This window comes from Hydractinia symbiolongicarpus, chromosome 9 (genome assembly GCF_029227915.1).
Source record: "Hydractinia symbiolongicarpus strain clone_291-10 chromosome 9, HSymV2.1, whole genome shotgun sequence".
In the NCBI taxonomy this organism is placed as follows: domain Eukaryota; kingdom Metazoa; phylum Cnidaria; class Hydrozoa; order Anthoathecata; family Hydractiniidae; genus Hydractinia; species Hydractinia symbiolongicarpus.
The window spans coordinates 5,427,976-5,450,588 of NC_079883.1; the positions used below are offsets into that span (position 1 = coordinate 5,427,976).

At 34.5% G+C, this 22,613-nt stretch overlaps 3 protein-coding genes across 3 annotated transcripts; all 3 read right to left on the minus strand.

Annotated features, from left to right (window-relative positions):
* Positions 1-737: 737 nt before the first annotated feature.
* On the minus strand, positions 738-7,718 carry LOC130656989 (ADP-dependent glucokinase-like). Its single transcript, XM_057459940.1, has 2 exons — positions 7,345-7,718; positions 738-2,890 (listed from the first exon to the last, which is right to left on the minus strand). Exons 1-2 carry the CDS (start codon positions 7,692-7,694, stop codon positions 1,813-1,815), a joined length of 1,428 nt encoding a protein of 475 aa, XP_057315923.1. The 5' UTR covers positions 7,695-7,718; the 3' UTR covers positions 738-1,812.
* Positions 7,719-10,935: 3,217 nt separating this feature from the next.
* LOC130656905 (uncharacterized) lies at positions 10,936-13,343 on the minus strand. Its single transcript, XM_057459847.1, has 2 exons — positions 12,897-13,343; positions 10,936-12,722 (listed from the first exon to the last, which is right to left on the minus strand). The coding sequence occupies exon 2, from the start codon at positions 12,716-12,718 to the stop codon at positions 11,159-11,161; it is 1,560 nt and encodes a 519-aa protein (XP_057315830.1). The 5' UTR covers positions 12,719-12,722; positions 12,897-13,343; the 3' UTR covers positions 10,936-11,158.
* A 7,556-nt stretch (positions 13,344-20,899) lies between these two features.
* LOC130657604 (uncharacterized) lies at positions 20,900-21,567 on the minus strand. The gene is made up of 2 exons (XM_057460592.1): positions 21,434-21,567; positions 20,900-21,361 (listed from the first exon to the last, which is right to left on the minus strand). Exons 1-2 carry the CDS (start codon positions 21,482-21,484, stop codon positions 20,936-20,938), a joined length of 477 nt encoding a protein of 158 aa, XP_057316575.1. The 5' UTR covers positions 21,485-21,567; the 3' UTR covers positions 20,900-20,935.
* Between the last annotated feature and the right edge of the window lie 1,046 nt (positions 21,568-22,613).

Consider the following 22,613-nt stretch of genomic DNA (forward strand, 5'->3'; position numbering starts at 1 on the left):
TTCAGTAATAATTATTTTGACCGGCAAACGTAGAAAATTAGAAAAAAATTAATTGTAAAAATTATAGAGCCTAAGAATGCGCGTTAATAATTAGGGAAGAATAACAACTTGCGCGGAAAATTAAAGATTTAAAAAGCTCGAAACATGATAACGGACACATCCTAAAAGTTTTTTCTAGGCTGCGCGTTGATCATTAAAGCCAAGTAAAATATAAAAGAGTTTGAGTAGGCGAGTCAAATAAAAGAAAAATAAATTACGATATTTTGTCAAACATGGCCCCTTCACGTTAGGCGCGTTAATCATAGGGTGCGTTAGTTTTACCGTAGTTAATTTAAAACCTATAAAAAAAGTTTAATAATATATATCTAACAATTGCAATACTAAGCTCACATATATACTTTCTTCTCCTTGTCATGATATGATTCGTGCACACTGGTAATTGTCGAAGTTTTTGTAAATCAGTTGAGCTAAAACGCGTTAATTAAATTCTTTTTAGTTGCTATAGGCATTCGCGTAAATTTCCTTCGTGTTGATATCGTTATCGTTAATTTTATGTCTCTTTTTTTTACGGTAAGGTTTTCGCAGTATTTGTGATATCAGAAGTCTCATTTCTGTTAAGAAAGATCATTAGCTTTTTACAGCGTTGTTTGTATGTACTCACATGATTTTTCCAATAAAATCAGCGAAAAAGAGATGTTAAATGTAGGCTAGACAAGAGGAAAAAAATGTTAGCAGCATTCTGGTGTGAAGATAATATATTTATGTCTTTTATACAAGTTTAAAAAATATTAATAATACTCATATCATATATCTATGTAAAAATCCCAACTCCAGACTCCAGCACAAGGCGAATACATGGCTCACTATTTGCCACGTAGCAAAGTTGATACGTTGCTTTTGCTAAGGAGTCTGTTTGCAGAAAAATTTAAAATGACTTTTAATTTTTTATGCAATTGAAAAACGGAAGCCTCCAAATAGTCAGGTTTTGGAAATAACAATTTTAGTTTCTGGTAAGATACACCGTAAAGGAATCAGTACAGAGCTCTATCCTTTCGAAGACAGACGGGGGACATTAAATTTTTTAAAAACACACAGTCAAAGTTTCATTTTCAAAAATTCACACATCAATCACGAGATGGTATTTTAAAGTTAACTCCATTCAATGTAGCTTTTTCGGCAGCTAGATTATTAAGTCGAATTGGCTCAATAAAATACACCTTCGATTCGCAAAAGTTTTACAGCGGCAAAATTCGTTGATTTTCGTTAAAAATCAAACGTACAAAAATAAATTAAAATGAAATAAAATAAATTAAAACAAATTGGTCCTCGTCAATATTTAACCTATCGTTCAAGAAATATGATGCTAATCTATATTAGCCCTTGATTTATCAAAAGAACTTTGTTATATCATGGAGAGAAAGTCACAGCTATTGCAAACATGAATTTGAACTTTGAGGTGAGAAAGAAAATAAATAGACCACACAAAATTTGTGGATTATGATGAAATTTTTTTATGTTTTTTTTTAACAATGCGAATCATTTTTCGGGTGATATTTTCGGCGCGGAATATCTCTTTCCAAGGTAAACAAAACAAAAAGAAAATAAAAGGCAAAAAAGCGTGTAAAATTTGGAAATATGTAAGTGTATATATGAACTAAAAATTAATAAATAAGTTTAAATTTTTTTTATCCCATGTTACCAAAACCAATTGAACCCCTGATTACCAAATTACTTTTTGGACTTTTTGTTTCTCCTCTAATTGGTATTGATAAATCGGCTTGATTAGATTGTATTTGACAGTATAAGAAAGGATCATATTTGCGCCATAAGTCCAGCAGCACTTATATTATCACCGCCACCCGCCGTTTGTTTGACATCCGTGCATACCAACACAGGCGCCACACAAATCTCATAATCTTCCTCATCCCAACATGACACCGGACTCATCTCATCGAAATATATTCTCTCACCCCCATGAACAGAGAGAGAAAACGAATCATCCATAATAAGTCGCGATTTCTTCACGTCTACGCCACTGTCATTACACACGTGTCGGTTGGCGGTCAGCGACGCCCTTGCCGATGCACCCTTGTTGTTTTTCCACTCGGAATCCTTTTTAGCTAGTATGGCTTGAAAAGCCAGCGTGTGAACGTGTATACGAGACAAACCACGCTCGCTGTGTGTTTGATAATACCTATAAACCTCCCTCATATCGTCCAACACGGTGGCTGTCCTGGGATTCGAATCCGACACCTGTATCACCTTGCCATGCATGAACATACTGACTACATTGGGTAACTCCTGCTCGTTCATTCCCATCGAATCAACGAACGGCAAGACATGCGTCAAAACACTCTTCATCATGGCTGCTTCGCTAAACGACGCCATTTCGAAATGAAGAAGAGTTGATTTAGGTGTCTGCTTCAGTGCATCACCCAGTGCAGACATTCGTGCTTCTCTTACACCGTCTTCGAACGGAAAATTATCCAACATTTGGAGAGCACTTACAATGGCTAACCGTGGACGCTCTTCCCTAACAACATCTTGAAAACCGTCCAAGGATTTAATGTAGGGGTTGTTTTGGTCACTGTGAACTATAAAGCGGTTAGCTCGGGTCACTTTATATTTTCCCCAATTCTCTCCCACCTTGAACTCCATAATGAGATGAACGTCGTCTGTTCCTTCGAAGCCATTTCGAAATTTAAGATTTGAAGAAAAAAATGACGCCAGTTTTTTAGACGCATGCGCACTAACTGTGACATCAGTGAATCCATCTTTTACAAATCTTTCGCCCATCACAGGAGCGTTGCCACCAGCTGTCCATAGAGCACCATTCAGCTTGTCAGCAGCTTCTACCATTTTCTTGAAGGTGGCCATGGGTATAAACCTCCTAAAAATAGTGTACTATGTCAGACATGGCGTATTCGTCAGCTTATATAAAACAATAACATTGCATAGTCTTAACAGGGAATTGGCTAGACAAATCGCAAAATTCTGGATTCTCTTCTTTTGTAATTGTGTGAGATTATTTTGCCTCCAAATGCCCATGGAGATCTATATTAGTGTATGTACAAACGTATAATGACTAACAAATATGCTTACAAACACATGAACCTGAAGAAAAAACCTCTCAAGCTTTGTCAGTTATTCCAATCTACTAATTTCGAACAATATTACTTTTCTGGAAATCGATATTATTCAATTTTCATCTTTTTTTGTTATTTTTATATCAATGTTTAAAAACATGTAATGCAAACATAAACAGAAATCCAAACGATTACACCTACAAGCATTGAATTCTGGTCTTTTAATTCTTATGATTTTTTAAAAGGGATATTACTTCGTTAATGAACAACTGCTATTGAGCTGTTCTGTTACATTGTAATTTTTTAACTGATAGCTATTTTTAACCGGTTTATATAATCCGCAGCGCTGTTTGACTAAAAAGCTGGCTTTATACTAATTCAATAAAAACTGTTTTGTTTATCTATACTGTAAATCTTTTTTTTTTGCGGTACAGCCCGGGCTAATCAGTTATTATTGTATTAGTATAGACAAACAAAACAATTTATATTGTATTAGTACAGGTAACGTGATCAAATTTTTGTGGGGAAAATATTTAAAACTTATAGCTATACTCCACAATAATAAAACGTGTAAAAAAATCTACATATGTGGGGGACTCCAACACCTCTCCTCTCCCTGTACGAAGAATCTAACTTGTCCAAAGTACTGTACTTGGCACCAAGACCTGAACATTTTTCAACCAATTTAACAAAACGATGGCCTGTTCTCAATACACAATGCCAAATTAAAACAATTGCCTGAAAATTTGTTATATTGGCATTAGACGAATTAATTGGTCGAATAATAAAACAATTTCCATGGTGCAAATTTAAGTCCTCAGTATAGTTGTCAGAGATAAAGCCCTTGCAACTTTACACTACTTAAGAACGTGACATTAAACTCAATAAACAAAGTAGATCAGAGAAACAGGCAGAATCTGTCATTTTTTGAATTTTTATTGAAACAAAATATACACATAAAATTATGTATAAACATAAACTCAAAAATCTAAAAGTAAACCCTGTGAAATGAAGAATTCGCCCAGTATAATCTTTAAACAATGAGTATACATTTTATAGGATGTTTCTATCCTGCCCTAGATATTGGCTATTACTCAAAACTACCCCTACAAATCTTTATGAAGAACTTATAATCAGGAAAATATAACTTTCCTTAGGATTATCCTTACAACTTAGAACTTACAACACAATTATTTATTTCATCAAGGTGAATCATTCTGTAAGTCCCAACTTTTTTTGGATTTCACCCAAAAATCAAGAAAAATCGGATATTCAGGCGATATTTGGTGTTTTTTTTGTGAACACTTAAAAAACGGAAGGTGAAAATTCCCTCTATAACTAAAGCAATTAAATTCTCAGCAGATGTGGCATTTTGAACTAAATTAAAGCTTCTGATGACATCACAGAATGCTGACATTATTTCTGCCATTTTGTTCCTTTTGACGTAATATTTTGATTTAATTTGGACAAGCTTATCAAAAGTCATGGAGAAATCTGTCCCCAGTCATGTTTGGAAAACCCTGGACCAAATAGGGTTAAATACTGGTGATATCCTATTAAGGAAGAACAAAAAATACTTTTGACAGTCCCTTTTTATATATATACCTTAATTTTATTGACTTATTGATTTTTAGACATATGCACAGATGCAAAATGACATTTATGGAAAATCAATCAATTAGGATCCTGCACACACGGTATTTGTCAAAATGGTACCCATAAATGGTTCTTGATAGCAAAATCCATCAGGTTTAAAATTTTAAATAATATATACATATCTTTAAGAATTAACTTCAACAATTTTCTCAAATGCTTTCTTTGCTTCTGCATTGAAATAAACCAGGAAATATATATAATTCCTGGCAAAGTAGTGATATTGCAAAAGTCCAATCTGATATGAATAAAGTTGTTCTGCAAGGCAGAAACAAATCAAACGTTGCACTAGGTCTAAAATCAAATTATCCACTTCACGCTCTAAAACGTATCTAACAACCACTAAATGCTACAATCGCGATATAATATACCAAATTGGATAGCTACATACATAGCGTTTTACATTGTTGGACAATGAGGTTGAATTTGTTCTGTATATTATGCTGAATAACTTTATCCATACGAAATAGGACATTCACCATACCAGTTCATTACCAAGAAATTTATTTTTTGGTTTATTTGATCCAAAAGAAAAACTTAAAAATATTCAGAAGAATGGCACATTAAAAAGTAACAGAAATTCAAAAACTTTTAACCTTAAACCCAGTGGATTTTGCCCAATTTAACAAATACAGCAATACACCATTTTGGAATTAGGATTCCCTATCATAGTGGGTGAAATAGACTTTGAACCCTCACTTTAAGCAGCGAAGCTTACAAAAAGTAATAGAAAGTTATGAGGCTTTTTTGAGCTGAAGCTGTCCTGAATTTCCCAATTTTTCGCCATTTTCGCAAATGTTTGTGCCATGAAATATTAAAAATCCCGAAATTTGCAAAAAAACATTTTTGCGAAATTACATTAATCTATAGTCTATTCGTGAAAGTTTTAGGATAAAAAAAACTTTTTTCTATACAGATTAGCATTTAGAGCGTCTGCCTGGATAGGCCATGGTCATACCTGAGAATAAGATTGCAACATTCCATTTCTATTTGTCAAACAGGTAACTAAGTGAAGTTTTTCAAGAAAAACGTTATATATATACATACTGTAAAATTATGTTTTTTTTTGCTCCTTTATCACTTGTGAACGTTTTTGCGTCAAAAAATTTTCACATATATACATGAAAGACCTTTACCGCAAACCTACGTCAATCTTGTGCACTTGTGAGAGTAAAAGCTCAAAATTTAATGATATTTATCCTCCAGAAACTTTCTGTCTGTGAAAGTTTGTGCCTTTACAGTTAGTGCTTAAATGTAAACAAAAACATGCCAGGAAAGGAGATAAATCTTTCATTTCATTAAAGTGGGATCCATAAAAAAGGCGTACATCATTTAAAGCAAAAGCCTCATAGCGGTGTGAATGGTATTTTTACCTGGGAGGCAAAATAGATGAGTTGCGAATGTTTACAAAGTTTGTGCTTCCTGACAGGCAGGAAAAAAAGGATCACTTAGCCAAATTGAATCTGTATGCTAAGTTTTATAGACTTTGAGGTATATAAGGTTAAAAATGAATTGGAATTGTTTTTTTCTCAACTATTATCTTCTCAGTTTAAGAGCAGACTTTACCAATTATATATAGCATCAGTTTTTTTTACACTTAATAATTTCGAACATCCAGTCTGTTCTGTTGTTTATATTTTTTGCCTGTGCACATGTGAGCACATGTCATTGTTCTCAATACGTCAAGCCGCAGCTCATCTATTGTATTGTAAGGCTATATATACATAGATAGATGTACATATTTTTCATGGCTAGCCTCACAAATATCGAGGGAAATACCCTGTCTATTAGGCCACCTGCAAAAATATAATTGGTTAGCGTCACCCGACCGACTCACTTTGAAAGGTGAAAGTCGAGTCAGGGAGTCGGTAAATTTGTAAAAAATAAACGAAACAATCCACGAACAATATTCAACACACAACAAAATTACCATTAACCTTTTCAGCGGCCCTCCGAATTACGGTTGTTACGTCTGAATGTTATTTCGATGGGGACTGCGCTGTGCTACTCAGTGCTACATTTTCCTGCTTCGCATTTATACAAGCAAAAACCATGGGAACGACGCTGATTGGCAAAAATGGAACTTGAAATAGAGGCTAAAAATTCAGCTGGCGTACATTTAAAACGAATAACAAAATTTGGCTACAAAATATAGTATTTTTGTAATTTTTCGGGAAAAACTTTTATCCAACTGACCGACAGACTCACTTTTGTAATTAAAAAAAAAAATGACGCTAACTAAACATATTTTCGACAGTGTCCTTATTTCCAGGAGGGGATATGGCTAAGATGGAGAGTCTCAAAGTATTAAGTGCTCATTTTGAGCTACGCAAACCCAATTAGAGTCTGGGCTTTACTAGACAACTCCCGGAAACATCCAAAGGCCCACACAGTGTGCCATCTCCCCAATTTCCCTCGCATGGCTTGGGTTAACCCGGGGCTATGGTAACATTCACTCGCCCATGTTGAATTGCCGTCAAGAAGAATCCAACAACAGTCCCTCGCACAGGGTATGAATGCTAAAACCACTTATGTACAGCGCCATGCCTAAATGGATGGCTAAATTGTTACCATTGTACGCAAAAGTTTAGTTTATATGACTTACTCTGCCGCAGCACCTTGTTCAAGGTAAAAGGCAAAAATCTCTGCAACATCTTGGAGCGTTGTCATTGACTGGTGGTATTTTGGTGCCTTTGGTGGTTTTAACCCAAGTTTATTCATCAGTGGAACTCCATTAACTTTTAAATCAAGACAAGAACCAAATCCTGCAGCAATTGGAAGTTGAGTGGATAAGTTCACCCAGCTTTCTTCAGCAAGTAAACCAGACCTTACATTTTCAAGTTTAAACTGCACATAAATGTTGTTCTTGTAGTAATAATATGCAGCAATCGCTGCAAGTATAGATATCACAACATTTTTTAACATGCTTGACGTGGACACAATCTCGTCAGCCATTTTGTTTATCTTTAACAAAGATAATCTAATTTGCAGAATACAAATCGGTGTTTCATTTCCAAGAAAAGAGAATTGCTCTCCTTCGCTGTGGTTTTACTAACCGGGCAACCCAGAAGAAATATAAGGCACTACACCTCAAATAACATTATTCTTAATATAACATAATAAAATCTTAAGGCTTTTGCATTTTGTTTCTATTACATTTGCTTATAGTTTCCATAAAATTAAAAAGATAAAGATTATGACCTGTGTTGTAAAAAGCAAAGACAGTGCCGTTATCACGGCTGTTTCAGTTAAAAGAGGTAGTTGAGGCTCACGGGAAACACCGATGTATATATCATATATCAGTACTTTAAAAAAAATATGGTCTGTGACAAAACACGTTTTATTTAAAAATTTTTTGTTAAATTTAACATGGCCCCTATAGAATTTCACCTAGCCTTGATAGCAAAAACGTTCTACATGTTCAAAGAACTTCAGAAAATTAGTTTTTCTTTTTGCACAAAAAAAGTTGAGGAACAAAATTTTGTCCCACACGCAGCTATTTCTTGGATACCTGTTTTTAGTATATCGGCCGACCTTCACAATATACCCGAGACAAACCGGGTTGTTAGCTACTGATATGTACCTATATATGACCTTGTCCAGCAATTTTTAATAGAAAAAAATCTCTGCGGGACGTGGATGCCCTTTATAACCAGTGTAAAATCTGATGATAAAGATGCCGTTTACAGACAGAGCGGTAACCTGTTATGTACAGGTCTTTATGATTCTGCTAAAAATTCGTACCTATTATTGCCAAGTAGTGTATGCACCTTCCGTCTACTACGTATGCCTTTACTTTACTTCCTAGTGTGCCAATGCTTTTCATGACTTGGTATTTCGTGTTTTTCTGCGCCTTTAGTAAATGACATAAAATTAAAAAAAAATGTCTTACCCTTCAAATATTTATGCAGTGGACTCTCTATAACTCGAACCCCTATAACTCGAATCTCTCCTTAACTCGAACGTTTCGCTGGCACGGTGGGAATTTCCTAATAAACTCTCATTCATAAAAAGTTCTCTTTTACTCGAACAACTCGAATCTCTCCTTAACTCGTAAGATTTTTTTAGTCTCTTCGGGTATTTCCTTTCTATAACTCGAACGTCGTATGTATAAGATACTTAGAACTTTATATGACTTGGTATCCAGAACTTCATATGACACAAGCAGTTTTTTTCCATTGTTTTGGCTCTGTAAACGTAAATAGAGTCTTAACTGATTCGAATGTTTCATATCTACACCTGTGAGGGGTCTTTAAATGATTCGAATGTCATTTGAACAAAACGTAAACACGATTCTTTGGTATTAAAGTTTTACGATCATGGCATCTGTTGCTGGGATAAAACCAGAAAACAAGTCCTGCAAAATAAAATACAAAACTTTAAAGGAGTTTGAGAAAGGAACTGCTCCAAAAGATTTTGCTGCCCGATTTGGTGTACCTAGGGGTTCTTTTGTAAATTGGAATAACAAATACCGTAAATGACAGATTAGGCGGCCCGTGCTGATTAAGCTCCCCTGTCAAGTTACGCTATCCGTGTCTTACCACAAGCGACGGTGGCGGAAAGTGCTGCAACTATTATGCTAGGAAAAATTCAACATCATTATAGCACAAACGTGCTAATACTACATTCTATACTACATTCAAATACTACATTCACCGTAAAAAGTGCAGACTTTTTCGGTAGGATTCAGCCATTTGAGAAAGCATTTCGAATGTTATAGGAATGTTGGGTGTTGTTCACGCAAGCTAACAACCTCGATCCCAGGGCCTGTAGCATTTGTTGATATGCGTATTGAACGCGTTTCTTTCTTACATTAAAGCGCACAATACATTCTGAAATCATTTGTGATGATTTTATTTCAAGAATAAACAATCTTCCAAATTTTGAAGAAAACCATTCTCAAAAATGCTGGGTATATGCAGCACTACAACACTTTCATGGGTGGAGGTTGTTATATCTGGAAAATCGAGAAGTTATAAACATTACGCACTTTTGTAAATAACTCAAATTTGAAAAGAGATATATCTCGAGGTGTCTGCTAGCCTTTGCTTCTTTTTACGAAACGAAAAATAGTTGCAAATGTCTTTTTTCTGGCTTGTAAAATAATCTAGCGAGTTAGCTAAAACATTTATAAAATTAAAACCCTGAAAAAATATCTCGTTTAGTCCTTGTTGGGTCATTTAGACAATTTCGGTATACCTAGCCAGCTAGATGTTACCTGTAGCCTTTGGAGCGACTTTACAATTTCCCCTCTTAAATTACTTTTTTAGCCTCTGAATGGCTTCGCGTCTTCGGCGCTTCGATGCTCCCGCGGCAGTGTAATGTATTTATTTAAAAGAGAAAAATGAGTAAATAAAGTTACAGCATTGATCCACAAAGTCACGAAGCCAACTATTCTATGTAGTGGAAAGATAAGGGTTTATTTGAAAGCGTAGCCTAGTTAGTTACAATCTGAAACTGAGGAAAAAATTGATGAAATACCACAGAATAATTTAGAAAATCCTTATTGAGGTATCAGGACGTTTCTTAACATTGAACAAGACGTATGATATACGTAAACAACCTCGCGAATAAAGTTTACAAAAAAGCTGTCTATTAGATTGTGATTTCTGTGACGAAGTTATAGACACGACATATTTAATCAGATAGGCAATTATATTTTTCACGCACTATGCAGTTATTTTTTCAAAATTGATTTGTGATATCTTTTTGAACGGAAAACTCCTCGAATGTGAAGCCCAGAAGAGGAATGCAGAAAGTTGATGGTTGATAAGTCTTCGTTTCTCTCTTACGTAATGTTGTGGAAATTTTGCAGACTACTTTCCAGGCATTTGGGAGACCTTAAGTCTGCCTACATTCACTTTTGTAAACTTTGGTGGAGACACTTTTACTTTACCAGTTAGTTAAAAAATGATTATGAACACTTATCTTATATAACAGCAAAAAAAGAAAAAAAGTAAAAATAATTACCAACATGAGATTCGAACACACGACTACTCCCGTTTCGGTGCTCAGAGAGGCAAAATTTCCATTCTTGTGGGACACATTTGCGTTTTAATACAAGATCACGAGCTTGTAAAAAGGTTTGCATTTTGCACTAGTGTATACACGATTGAAAGAGGTAAATTATGGTTGGGGTGGTCGCAACAACATCGATGCCTAAGTCAAATTTTCGAATTTAATAAAAGCGTTGTCAAGATTTTCCTAAAAGGAAGTTTTTAACTCTTTCAACAATATATACATATATTTTATTTGTGAAAAAATTACAATATAATGGGGGGAGTTATGTCTTGTATAGCTATTTTTATATACTGCGTGCTGACAGTTTGTTATACAATTTTGAGCAATCGAGTTCAACAATTTTTTGATACTGTGACCAACATGCAACACTCATGGGCCTATGAGTAGTAGTTAATGTTTTAACGAAACTTTTTTCGCAACATATCAAAGGTGCTGTTGCTGGTGGGCTTTATATCCAAATTGTCACTGCTTTTTGAATAAGTTTTTAATTCGTTCAAGATATTAGAGCATTCCTGGTCAACATTCACCAAATGAAAATCTAAGTATGGGCAACTGTTGCGAGGTAACATTACCTGATCACCAGGTAAATCAGGAGTTGACTGCATATCTTTGCATGGCTGTCTTCCTGTGATTAGATTGAGCAGTTTTGAACATCTTTTTTTGTTGTTCAGCGCAAATCTTTCTAAAACGGTTAGAAATTTAGGATCTTGTACTTCTTCTTCTTCTTTTTCCATTGGTGTATCCTCAAATGTTATGCGTATGCTAGGCTCGTTAGATATTTTCTCGTATATTGGTTCGTGTTTTAACGTGTTGTTGTTGATTTTAGGTCCCGTTATGCTCCAGAAGCTACCAACTCTCTTCAAGGTACCAGTATTGTTAAAAAACTCTTCTGATGGTAGTTGGGTTATGTCGTCTCGACTTTCCCAAAATTGACTTAACACATTGTCAGCGAAGTCTTCTTCTATTATTGAAGGACACGTATAATCTTCGAGGGATATTGAGACAACGCGTTTTCTGCTTTGAATTCCCAAATCTTCGTATAAGCAGGACTGATGATGAAACAACGAGTAATCTAAATTCGATTTTATAAGTTTTTCCTCGATCATTTTTAAATCTGCAACGTCTGGGATATCAAGTTTGTTTACATCGTCAGTTTCAACTTTAACTTCAACTGGCAACGATTTTGGCAACGTGTGAACCGTTTTTAAGTTTCGGCTAATGCGTATTGCAATTAATATTTCGGTTTCCGTAACGTCGGTGACAAATAAACGTTTTTCGACTTTGTGGGAGAAATCGCTCTCTTTTGCATCCGTTGACATACTTATCATAAAAGGAACCTTTTCTGACCGTAAAATATCTGATATGTTCCGTTTACATTTCAGTAGTGGTGAGTCACATATATAAAAATTGCCTGTCACGTGCTCAGGTAAATATAAACTTTTGCCTTGTGGATATGAGCGTACTTGTATGCCTTTCCCGTGTGCTTTGAAGTATTTTTTAATTGAAGGAGTACGCTGCACATTGAAGATTTGACCGACTTCATAAACATTATTTGCGCAAGAAAAACTTTTTTCGTTCACAAACCACGTGTACTTTAGTTTGCTTTTACAAAGACAACGAATGGTGGAAAAAACTTTGTTTGTTTTGATGCCTGTAAATTCGATCTGCATTGTGTTTTGAGCGGGGACTTGTACGTAGCCATCTTTTGAAGCGCATTTCAACTCAATATGACTGTATTTTTTTAAAAGAATCAACTTGTTCAACTTATGTGGACGTGTGTCGAATCCAAAATATTTGTTTCTTTTAGATGGCACCACTTGAACAACAAGGGGGAGTGTGTTTGTCTTTAATACATCTTCAATGAATAAAGGTGTTTTGCCTTTTCTTTCCCCATCGCTGTGTTTAAAATCTGGAGAAATTCTCTCTTCTTCATCGGTTGTGAAAATTGTAAAAACCATACTTCTAAAAGGTTAAAAAAGGAATGCTAAAAGCAACACAAATGATCAAAACAAAATCAACAACAACAATGAAGAAGGCAGTGTCAACATCAACGACGACAACGACGACAAAGACAACAGCGCCGACCACAACAATGACGGCGACGGTGATAATGAAAACGTGAGTAAGAATACTTACATTCTGAATGCTGAAAGAACGTCCGTGCAGTGAAATATGCATTTGTTACACTCACTCTTTTATCGCTAACATGCTTCTATATAAGCTGTGAAAGGGCGGATACAATTTGTGGTAAATGTGGGGTTAAACTCCATTCCTTTGTTTTGTTTTGTTGTATAACTTTTCAATGCAAAAAAGCTCTACCTATGATTCAATTTCCGGAAAGCACATCTAATGATTCAATTTTCTCATTAAAAAACTCATTAACCTGCAATTAAAAATCAAAATCTTCACCGCTATTTTAATTAACTGAATGTAAGGAAGTCACAAGACAACGGCAAGGCAATTAAAAATATGTAAATGTCGCAACACAGAAGAGTATTCCCCGGAGATTTGCCAGACAGATTGAAGATGATTATTGTGAATAAACTGATAAAAAACCGCGAAAGCAGTTTTTCTGCATTTTGTGGTCTCTAATGATTACCTTCCTGGGTTTAAACAGAACGTTGGCGAACTAATTAGTGTTGATTTCAATGTATGCAAAATAAGCAAACAGGACGACAGGAAACTGATCAACCTTACCCAGTTCTTGCAATAATGTACTTACCGTAATGATCCGAACAAGCGCCCTGGGCGCTTATTAAATTTTTTGATTTTTTGCATTGGCGCTTAATCGAAGGGGGTGCTTAAGAAATACTGGCCGCTTATAAATTTTTCCTCATTTTGTACAAATTAAAGACAACGGTAATTTACTATTTTGTTTTTTTTCCTGAAAAATAAAACTGAACAAAAGATGTAACAAATTCCTTATTAATTAAAAGTGATGCATACGTGCAGGATGTTATAGAAAGCGTTGCATACATGCAGGATGTTATAGAACGTCCTGAATTTCTACATTTTGATGAAATCGAATTAAGTATTACTCATATGGAATTTCTTTAAAAGAAAACCGAATTGACCCAACGGATGCTCTGAAACGCCGTAAAATGAATACACGTTCAAAAGTGCAATAATTTAAATTTACATAAATTACTTAACCACAGAAATTTCTTAGCCGCTCGATTTTTAAAAAGCATGAACTTCTGACTTGGATTTGGAATATCGAGCATGGCTTATTTTAAAATTGCATTTTGCATATTTGAGGATGATTTTTTGTAAAAGGTTTTGTTATTAAGTATTAAATGTTATGTTATTAAATAGTTTCAAAAGGAAAGCTTATTTTTTCAATAAAACTTTGCCACACAAGCATTTTGTTGATGAACCATTCCGAGTCAACTATGGCAAATGAAGTGTTTAAAATTCCCCAATTCTCGAAATTTTAAAGTTAATAAATTTAACACTGAGAGTTTTTGTGACCATTAAAACTCCTTAGTTGTAAGAAAATTCACAGCAGCTGTACAAGAAACTGATCTTTTCACCGAAAATATTTTCTTAAAAACATATACCAAAAACACTAGTGAAACAAACGTTACAGACTGAAAATTGTTGCATAGTTGAACCTAAAAGCATTAATTCGGTGAAAATAAAGGATCAATCCTTTATTATCATTTTAGCGTCACCGTTTCATTTTCTTCCTAATGTGAATTCAATTGCGCTACTTCTCCGACATAAAATTTCACGAATTACAGACATTGTTTTATTTTTATGCGTACATTAATTTCCGCGAAATTATCCAAAATCTGCAAAAAGGCACGAATGTAAATACCTGAGAACGTCAGTAGTTACCATTATGCAACCTCATTCCCAGGGTCTTGTGGTCCCTGAGCCGTTATTACGGAAACTTTATCAACAAGGCAAAATGTCCTGGGAACGAGGTTGACCATTATGATAAATAATGACGTAATCTCTGTAACTAACCTTGTACTTTTCGTCCAAAGCAACGTTTTTTGTTTAATGACAGAATTACTCTTTTAAGATTAGATTTTTAGGACTACATAAGACTGTGCGAATGCAGTAAATTAAAAAAATAGATAAATAAATAAACTAAGCAACCACGTTCCAAGTCCTTTTTGTATATGGCAGTGCTGCTAGGGAATTAAAAGACAAAAGACTTTGGTTAAGAAATGTCTCTTTGAACTAGACGTTTATTCGAAGAGACATTTATTTCACCACAAAACTAAATTTATTATGAAGGTTAAAAGACACTTAAAATAACAAGAATATAAATTTGTACACAAGAAGAAGTCAGAATTTTGAGAGCGCTCTGAAGTTGCCAGGTCACGTGATGAATTAAGACTTAAGTACAAGTTAAGACGAAAAATCTTGTTTTTATTCTCTCAGGTCTTTATACGGGCAAATAAATAAGGTTAATTTCTTTTAAACGAAGCAAATTAGAAATTATTGCATGTGATATACTTTTATCCACGTTGCTGCGACGGGCTAACGGCTAGTAATAGGAATAATTGAAGTGACAAAAACCCGTATAACCAGTGCTGCTTGGTAATTCTATATATTTACTTTACGTTTCCTGTTTGAAAATTAATTATAATATTCTGTACCCATTTCATCACCATGTATATAAAATGAATAAAAAAAATGTCGAGTATCGGATTTGATGTAGCGGGAGAAGCACTGTGGTCCGAACTCTAGTCTAATTCGGCAGTGATTCATTTTGTCATGGCAGCTATGGTCTCTGATGAAGTCCACTACACCAACGGCTCGACATTGAGGTAAGGTTAAACTGTCGTTATCAGCAAAAAAATAGTGATGCAATAATAAGCCTGGTTTTTATCAGATAATTTTAACAAATCAAAATAATGATAATAACAAAATAGATTTATAATTAGCATGTGAGAACAAGTTGGTTTCATACTTTTATATATCAGAAATGCTGACTATTGTTATTTTAAAAATATATTCATCCAAATGTGAGAAAAATTTCAGGGCTTTATTAGCCATTACTCTAATATCTAGAATAAATGCTTTTCTTGTTTTGCGCTCACCCAACGCTGAATAAACACCGGAATAAAGAAGTAATAATTAAAAATATTAATCACAATATAACGCATATTTGAGAATGCGTTGCCTATCTTCATCTGCTATGGCAGAATATTTCCCTAATTAGGAAATTGTTGTTATGTTACAGCCAAAGGATAATCAATTCCACTCTTTCAATAAACGCTTTTGAATAAAGTTGCATATTCTAACAAACCATATAGGAAATTTCCAACGATTGTTTGGATAGCAGCATACTTTCAAGACGAGCTGCAGAGACGATACTCAGACCTTTCTTACATTCGAAGAAAATTAATATGCCGTGGCACAAAAAAAACAAAAAATGGAGAACAGAAAAAATAGCAAATTAGAAATGTCGAGTATCGAATTTGTTGTAGCGGCAGAAACACTGTGGTCCGAACTCTAGTCGAATTCGGCAGTGATTCTTTGTGTCATAGCAGCTATGGTCTCTGATGAAATCCACTACACCAACGGCTCGACATTAAGACAAGATTAAACTTTCGTTATAAGCAAAAAAGTAATGATGCAATAATAGCCTGGTTTTTATTCAGTTAATTTAAGCAATTATAATTTTACCTTCAAGAAATGCTGATTAGTGTCGTTTTAAAAAAGGATTCATCCAAATGTCAGTACCTTTATTCATAAGCATTTGTTAAAGGAGTGGAATTGATTTTTCTCTAGCTGTAACAATAACAAAAATCCTTAAAATTAGGAAATGATCTACCTAAAGAGATTAAGATTGATATTGTAAAAATTTCGTTCTGCAAATTCCAGTATGATGTTGAACAAAACTTTTACTACTGATATTTTGATGAACATTTTTTTATAATAACACATTTCACAGCATTTCTTGAATTTAAAGGTATAAAATTAACTTGTTTCCACATTATTATGAACTTAGCTTGTTTTCATCATTGTTTTGCTTTGTCTAAATTGACTGATGATAAAAACTAGGTTATTATTGCATCATTTTTTCCGCATAATTAATGTGTCCCCTGGTGCGTAACTAATGTATTTGTCCTGAAATTCAAAATGCTAGATGAAGCCGTTAGCTGGCTAACAAACAACTTTGCTGGCCAACCAAAGAATTGGTTTATTGAACTTATGTTATCATTGTTACATTACTTTTGTTTCTCTTTATATATATAGTTGTCTTACTAATCATAAATAGCTAGCTATAGACCTATAGCTAAGTCGCCCCGGTTTAAGTATATTTAACTGGGCGTCTTAGCTACTGTTAGAGGAGCTAGCTAGCTAGTAGCTAATGTGTTAGCTTCAAGAGAAGGCTTAATTCCCATTTAGCTCTATTACCACTGAGTTGTTGTTGTTTTTATTCATTATTTTAGGTATTTATAGCTACCTTAGTAATTAAACTTCTCTTCTTTTTGGAAAACAAATTATGATATAACAAGCTAGCTACAAAATCTTTCAAAGACGCATTTTTATACCCATTAGAGTATAATTTTTTTCACAATTTCTGTAAACTTTACAAGGGGAACACATGCAATGTGACAAGTGGAAGAAATTTTGTAGAATTTAAAGTGTGTGTGTTAAGTTATTTTTTATTGTTTTGTTTCCTGACATCCTGTTAAAAAACTTTTGTAAAATGCCAAGTAATGTTTACAGGGGTTTTTGACATTAAATTGGGTTAAAAAAATTATGAGAGGATGGTATGGTTGTCTGTTTATATTGTTTGTGTTGCAAACTGCTGTTATTTGAAATTTTGTGTAAATTTTTATGGACCACATGCAACTAAAAAAACAATTTTTTGTAGAATTGGACTTTATTGTAAGCTGTTGTGTAAGCTGATGTCTTTTTATATTTCATATTATAAACTTTTTGTTAGAAAAACTGTGACATCATTTTTGCTAGAAGAAATTTCTTCAGTTTTACATTTTTGTTTATATATATTAGGAATTTTACAAATTTTGTTTGGAATAAGTGTTTTGTAATGATAAAAAAATATGTACACTAAATGTTCTGACTGAAACTATTTTTGTTTTTTATGTTTTGTGATCTAATGGGCGAGGACAGTATTCATGGAAATGACTGATTTTTCTATAATTTGATGCATTACATATAATAACTTATTTGTGGAAGAATTATGGGTACTGGCACTATACAACATGCTAAATGAACTGATTTTTGTTGATTTTTATGTGCTCCAAAAAAACTGATCTGTTTTACATTTTGTGTAAACTTTTGTTAGGACGGACCACATACAATGTTTCCAAAATAATGATCTTTGTTGATTCCAAATTTACTCATTGATTTTTTTATATATACAAGGTTTAAAATGGTTGGTAAAGGGCAGTACATCATACTAAAAAAAATAATTTTGTGTTATTAATCGGTTAATTTTTACATTTTGATTGTGTATACTTTGGGGGAACAGAATAGTATATATGCGTCCGAATAAATGATTTTTTAAAATTTCAAAACAATGCCTTTTTGTATAAGCTTTTGTAAAAGCTTTTAGGGAAAATACAATGTCTAAATCATCATCATCATCATTCTCGGCTTAACGTCATTAGCATTGATAGCATTGGTTGGACAGGGTATATTAATGACCCTCTTCCAATCTGATCTAGACTGTGTTAGTTCTAAACTCAACTTCCTCTGCGTATCAAGTCTGTCCTAATAACCTCCTGCCAAGTCTTTCTCGGTCTGCCCCTGGGCTTTGCCCCAGGAACTATCATGTCTCTACACTTTCTTACCCAATTATCCCCCTAAATGCATAAAGAATTTATTTTAGTGATTTGTGCTTTTGACAGGTAATCACTTAGTAAGATGTAAATATTTGAGATGTGTTATAACTGACTTTGTTATCATTGCCTGTGTCAAAATTGTTGGTGTTGTTGGTGTTTTTCTTATAAAGATTTCATGTGATTTGACATTAAACATTTTTTGTGTAAGATATTCAGAACCTTTTTTGGTAACAGTCTTTTTTTGAATTTTAGTTTCAGTTATTGCACTGACCTTGCAAGCTCAGTCAGGACTTAGACCTTGTGCGATATTTTGCGGTACAGCCTGGGGTAATTAGTTTCTATTGTACTAATATTTGCTGATCTCGAAACCGACATGCAGATCCCTAATTATGTAGTCATCAGCAAAAAATTAAAAGGCCTGGGACGAGCAAACCAGTGTCATTTTGGCAAACAAAATTATATGAAACAACTCAACTTTATAAGATATATGTATTGATAAAGTTTGAACTTAATTTGAATGCACCGACCGGAAACACATATTTTAAAGATTGTTGTTGATTCAAGGCAATAAAATTAATTTTATTCTGCATATTTCACCAAGGGAGCGTTCACATATTACGTAATCAATTTTTTACCTATTTTCTACTCCCCCCATGTAATTAGTCATTATCATTTGGTTGACCCACCTCCCAAAGTTCCAAAGTTACGTCATCCTTTGCTTAGCCCCCCCCCCCCATCCCTCCCAAAAAAATCCGTAAAGAATGAAATCAAACACTGTTTGTCTTAATACAGATGCAAGTATTTATACCAGACCCTACAAAAGTCTCTTTAGTAATAGCCGTCGTCTGTCTGTCTGTGTGTCCGCGAAAGCCATGTCCCGTAACGGAAACACGAAATTTTTAAAATGCGCACCAATAACAAATGCGATATATTTTTGTCCACTTTGTTGCGACTGGTAAATATAAAGGACGGGCGAACCCGTGGATTTTTCCACGGGCTAACGACTAGTCTATATTATAATGCCCGTATACGTCTGTCTGTCTGTCTGTCACGCAAAATGGTAGCTTAGCTGCGCAATTGCGAGAAGCACGCAATGCGGTGTAAAAAGGACAAGCGAACCCGTGGATTTTCCCCGGGCTAACGACTAGTTTTAAATATTTACAGTTTTATATTTTACTTTCATATTTTACATGCAAGATATAGTGAGGGCCACTATGTAATTTTGTGTGCATATGTGCGTTAAAAGTGATTTCTTGATTTAAAGTTTTAACAATTTTTGTCCCATGGCACCAAATTAGATGACGTCATCACTTTCACAGTCAGCAAAAAATAATTTCACAATTATATGTCATGTCATATATGATTTGAAAGAGGAGATCGAGTGGATCAAAACAAATGTAAGAACCATGTCTTTAAAACGTAACGTTCGAAAGATATTACTATGGTATGGTATTGGGTCACCCTAATGTCTTTCTCTTTGATCAAAATTTATTGTTCCAATCACTTCAAGGGATAATCTACAGACCAGTAATTTACAGACCAAAGCACGTTTTTAGTTGTTTACTTTCTTTCTTTCTTTCAGGCAACTTCACAAAGTTAAAAAAAAAGCCGAAAATAATGACAAAAACAAATTTAGCAATGCTTGTACAATGTTTCAGTCACTCATCATCACTAGAACTAAATTCATCGGATTCATCTGACTCGGATTTATTGCTTGCACCACCACTGTTTTGACACGTCGTACATTTGCACATATCAGTGCATGAAAAACCATTTTTACGGCATTTACATCGGTTGGATATGTAACTTGTTTTGCAGTTACAAGAACTTAACTCGATGAATGCCAACGGTGCAGGAAGTTCAGCAGTCATTATGAGGGATAAGTTACCGACTTGATCTGTTTCCCAACCATAGTTGACTGCATTCGGAAGTTGTTGAATGAGGATATGCGATCTTCGTAAAACCATTGAAATGAAGTGACACCTGAATATTTTGTACTTCAATGCAGCTAATGTTGGTGGCAACATTCAGCATCACACTGGAATTTGGAGAATAAATGCCAACGCAATTGAAATAGTGATACCACGTCTGCAGGACATTTATTCCAGGTATACATTGAAACCACGAAACGTTCTAAGCTTTCCAGTGTTTCCAGATTAGGAAGTTCGACAGAACTTCCAAGTGTTGATAATGCCAGAACCACCTGATTATCTGCCTGCAAAAGGCAGAATTCGATTTTTTGTTGAAACGCCCAGTTTGTTCACACTCTGTGAACGTATGAAAACCAAGAATACCTTTCACCTGTACTGCACCAAGGGCTTCAAAGCAATTAAAATATCAATATCACATAGAGTAGAACCTTGCCCTGTTTTAAAAATGGTATTCATTGGTAACATCTCATAGCAGTAAATTACCAGTAGAAACTGGTGAAACGAGATTGTTGTGCAACATCCATAGCATTATATATGCTGTGTCAGCTTCTTCGTGGTCGTGTATTCTGCAATCAACAAAATTTGATTCCCTTTTAGTATCATAAGTCACTATATACCGAATATGCAATGATGAACGAGCTTCCATCACTTTGTTTGCCAGGTAGATGGTTAAAGCTTGCTTTGTATCAATGTAGGAAAGAAATTGCTTGAGACTAATTGCTGAAATATTGGTGTTGTCTAATACTTTGTATCGAACTTCATTACCAGATGTAGGATGCTTTCTTGTCCGTGCTTTCAAGGAGTTTTCTATATAGCGATCAAATACCAATCGTATTTCATCACATCCTCTTAAAATTTCTAGTACACGTTCTGTGAAAGCTGATGCGAAATCCTAAAAAATTACCAGAGTATTTCACAAGTGCGTCAGAACATTACGTAAGATAGTGAAAAATTGAACACATACCTTGCATGTTCTAACTGCCGTTGTTTTCGAAGTTTTGTTCACAGCAGCCATTCCAACTATAATGATTACTTTGTTTGTTTTGACTTCTCCAGATTTCTCTATGCGGTGTAGCAATTTCGATTTCTCTAAACAAGTCAATGGAATTCCATCAGCACTGAACAAGGCCTTTGGTACAACAGAAAACTCAAAGTTGCCAATACAGTGCTCTAAATCCAACTCGCGACGTTTCCGTGCAATAATTAAAAATCCTAATAGTAGCGTTTTTTTTCTTTGAGTTACATAACTTTATCCCCTACTCTCTCTTTGATAGATTTTCCTAGATCTTTGAAAGTTACTATTTTCAGTTTTTTTAACGGTACCCATATCTTTTTTTTTCTGTTTTATCCTCTCCGTGACAAATTCTTCATAATATTTTGAGCCAATATCAGCAGGTTGAAGTATTTGTGAATTGTGAAGAACAGCTTTTGAAACAACATTAAATACACAATCGGATTGTGTATTTAATGTTGACATCGAAGTCATCCATGGTACAAAGCAATTTATTGACGTTAGAAGCTATCCTGCTATATGTTAAGCCACTCAATTGGTAGTGTTGCTTTCTTTGATCAACATTGACATTTTGTATATCACAAAACTCTTTCGATACTGATGCAAGTATAGGAGAAACAAGGCAAAATCTGTTCAATGTATGTGGTTGTTGTAACAGTCCTTTGATGCATCCAGTGACCTTCATTACTTTATTCTCCTGCTCCATTGCGTGATCGGACCCAATGACAGTGAATGGTATACTGGTTTTGGCAATTGCGAAATTCTCTTTCAAGTAGGACCAGGTCTTCATGTCTGTTTCTTCTAAATTCTTCATGTCTGCCAGATACAAAGGTGTTAATCGGGCGTAATTAATTTGATTGTAAACCACTCAAAGAGACAAGATGTAATTCCCAAAGTCCTTGTCGCATAGCACGAACGAAAAGTAAAAGTGATATAGAATAAGGCGAATACAAACGCTTTAGATAGTTCATATTTTTCACACTCATGATAAAATATGTTAATTTTTTTTGATTTCCTTATGTCATCAAACCACTTGACCCTCCCCCCTTCCCCATAATCAAGCGTAAGCAATTTCAATGACCCCACCTCCCTACCCACTACTTGATTATGTGAACGCTCCCTAAGATGCTGA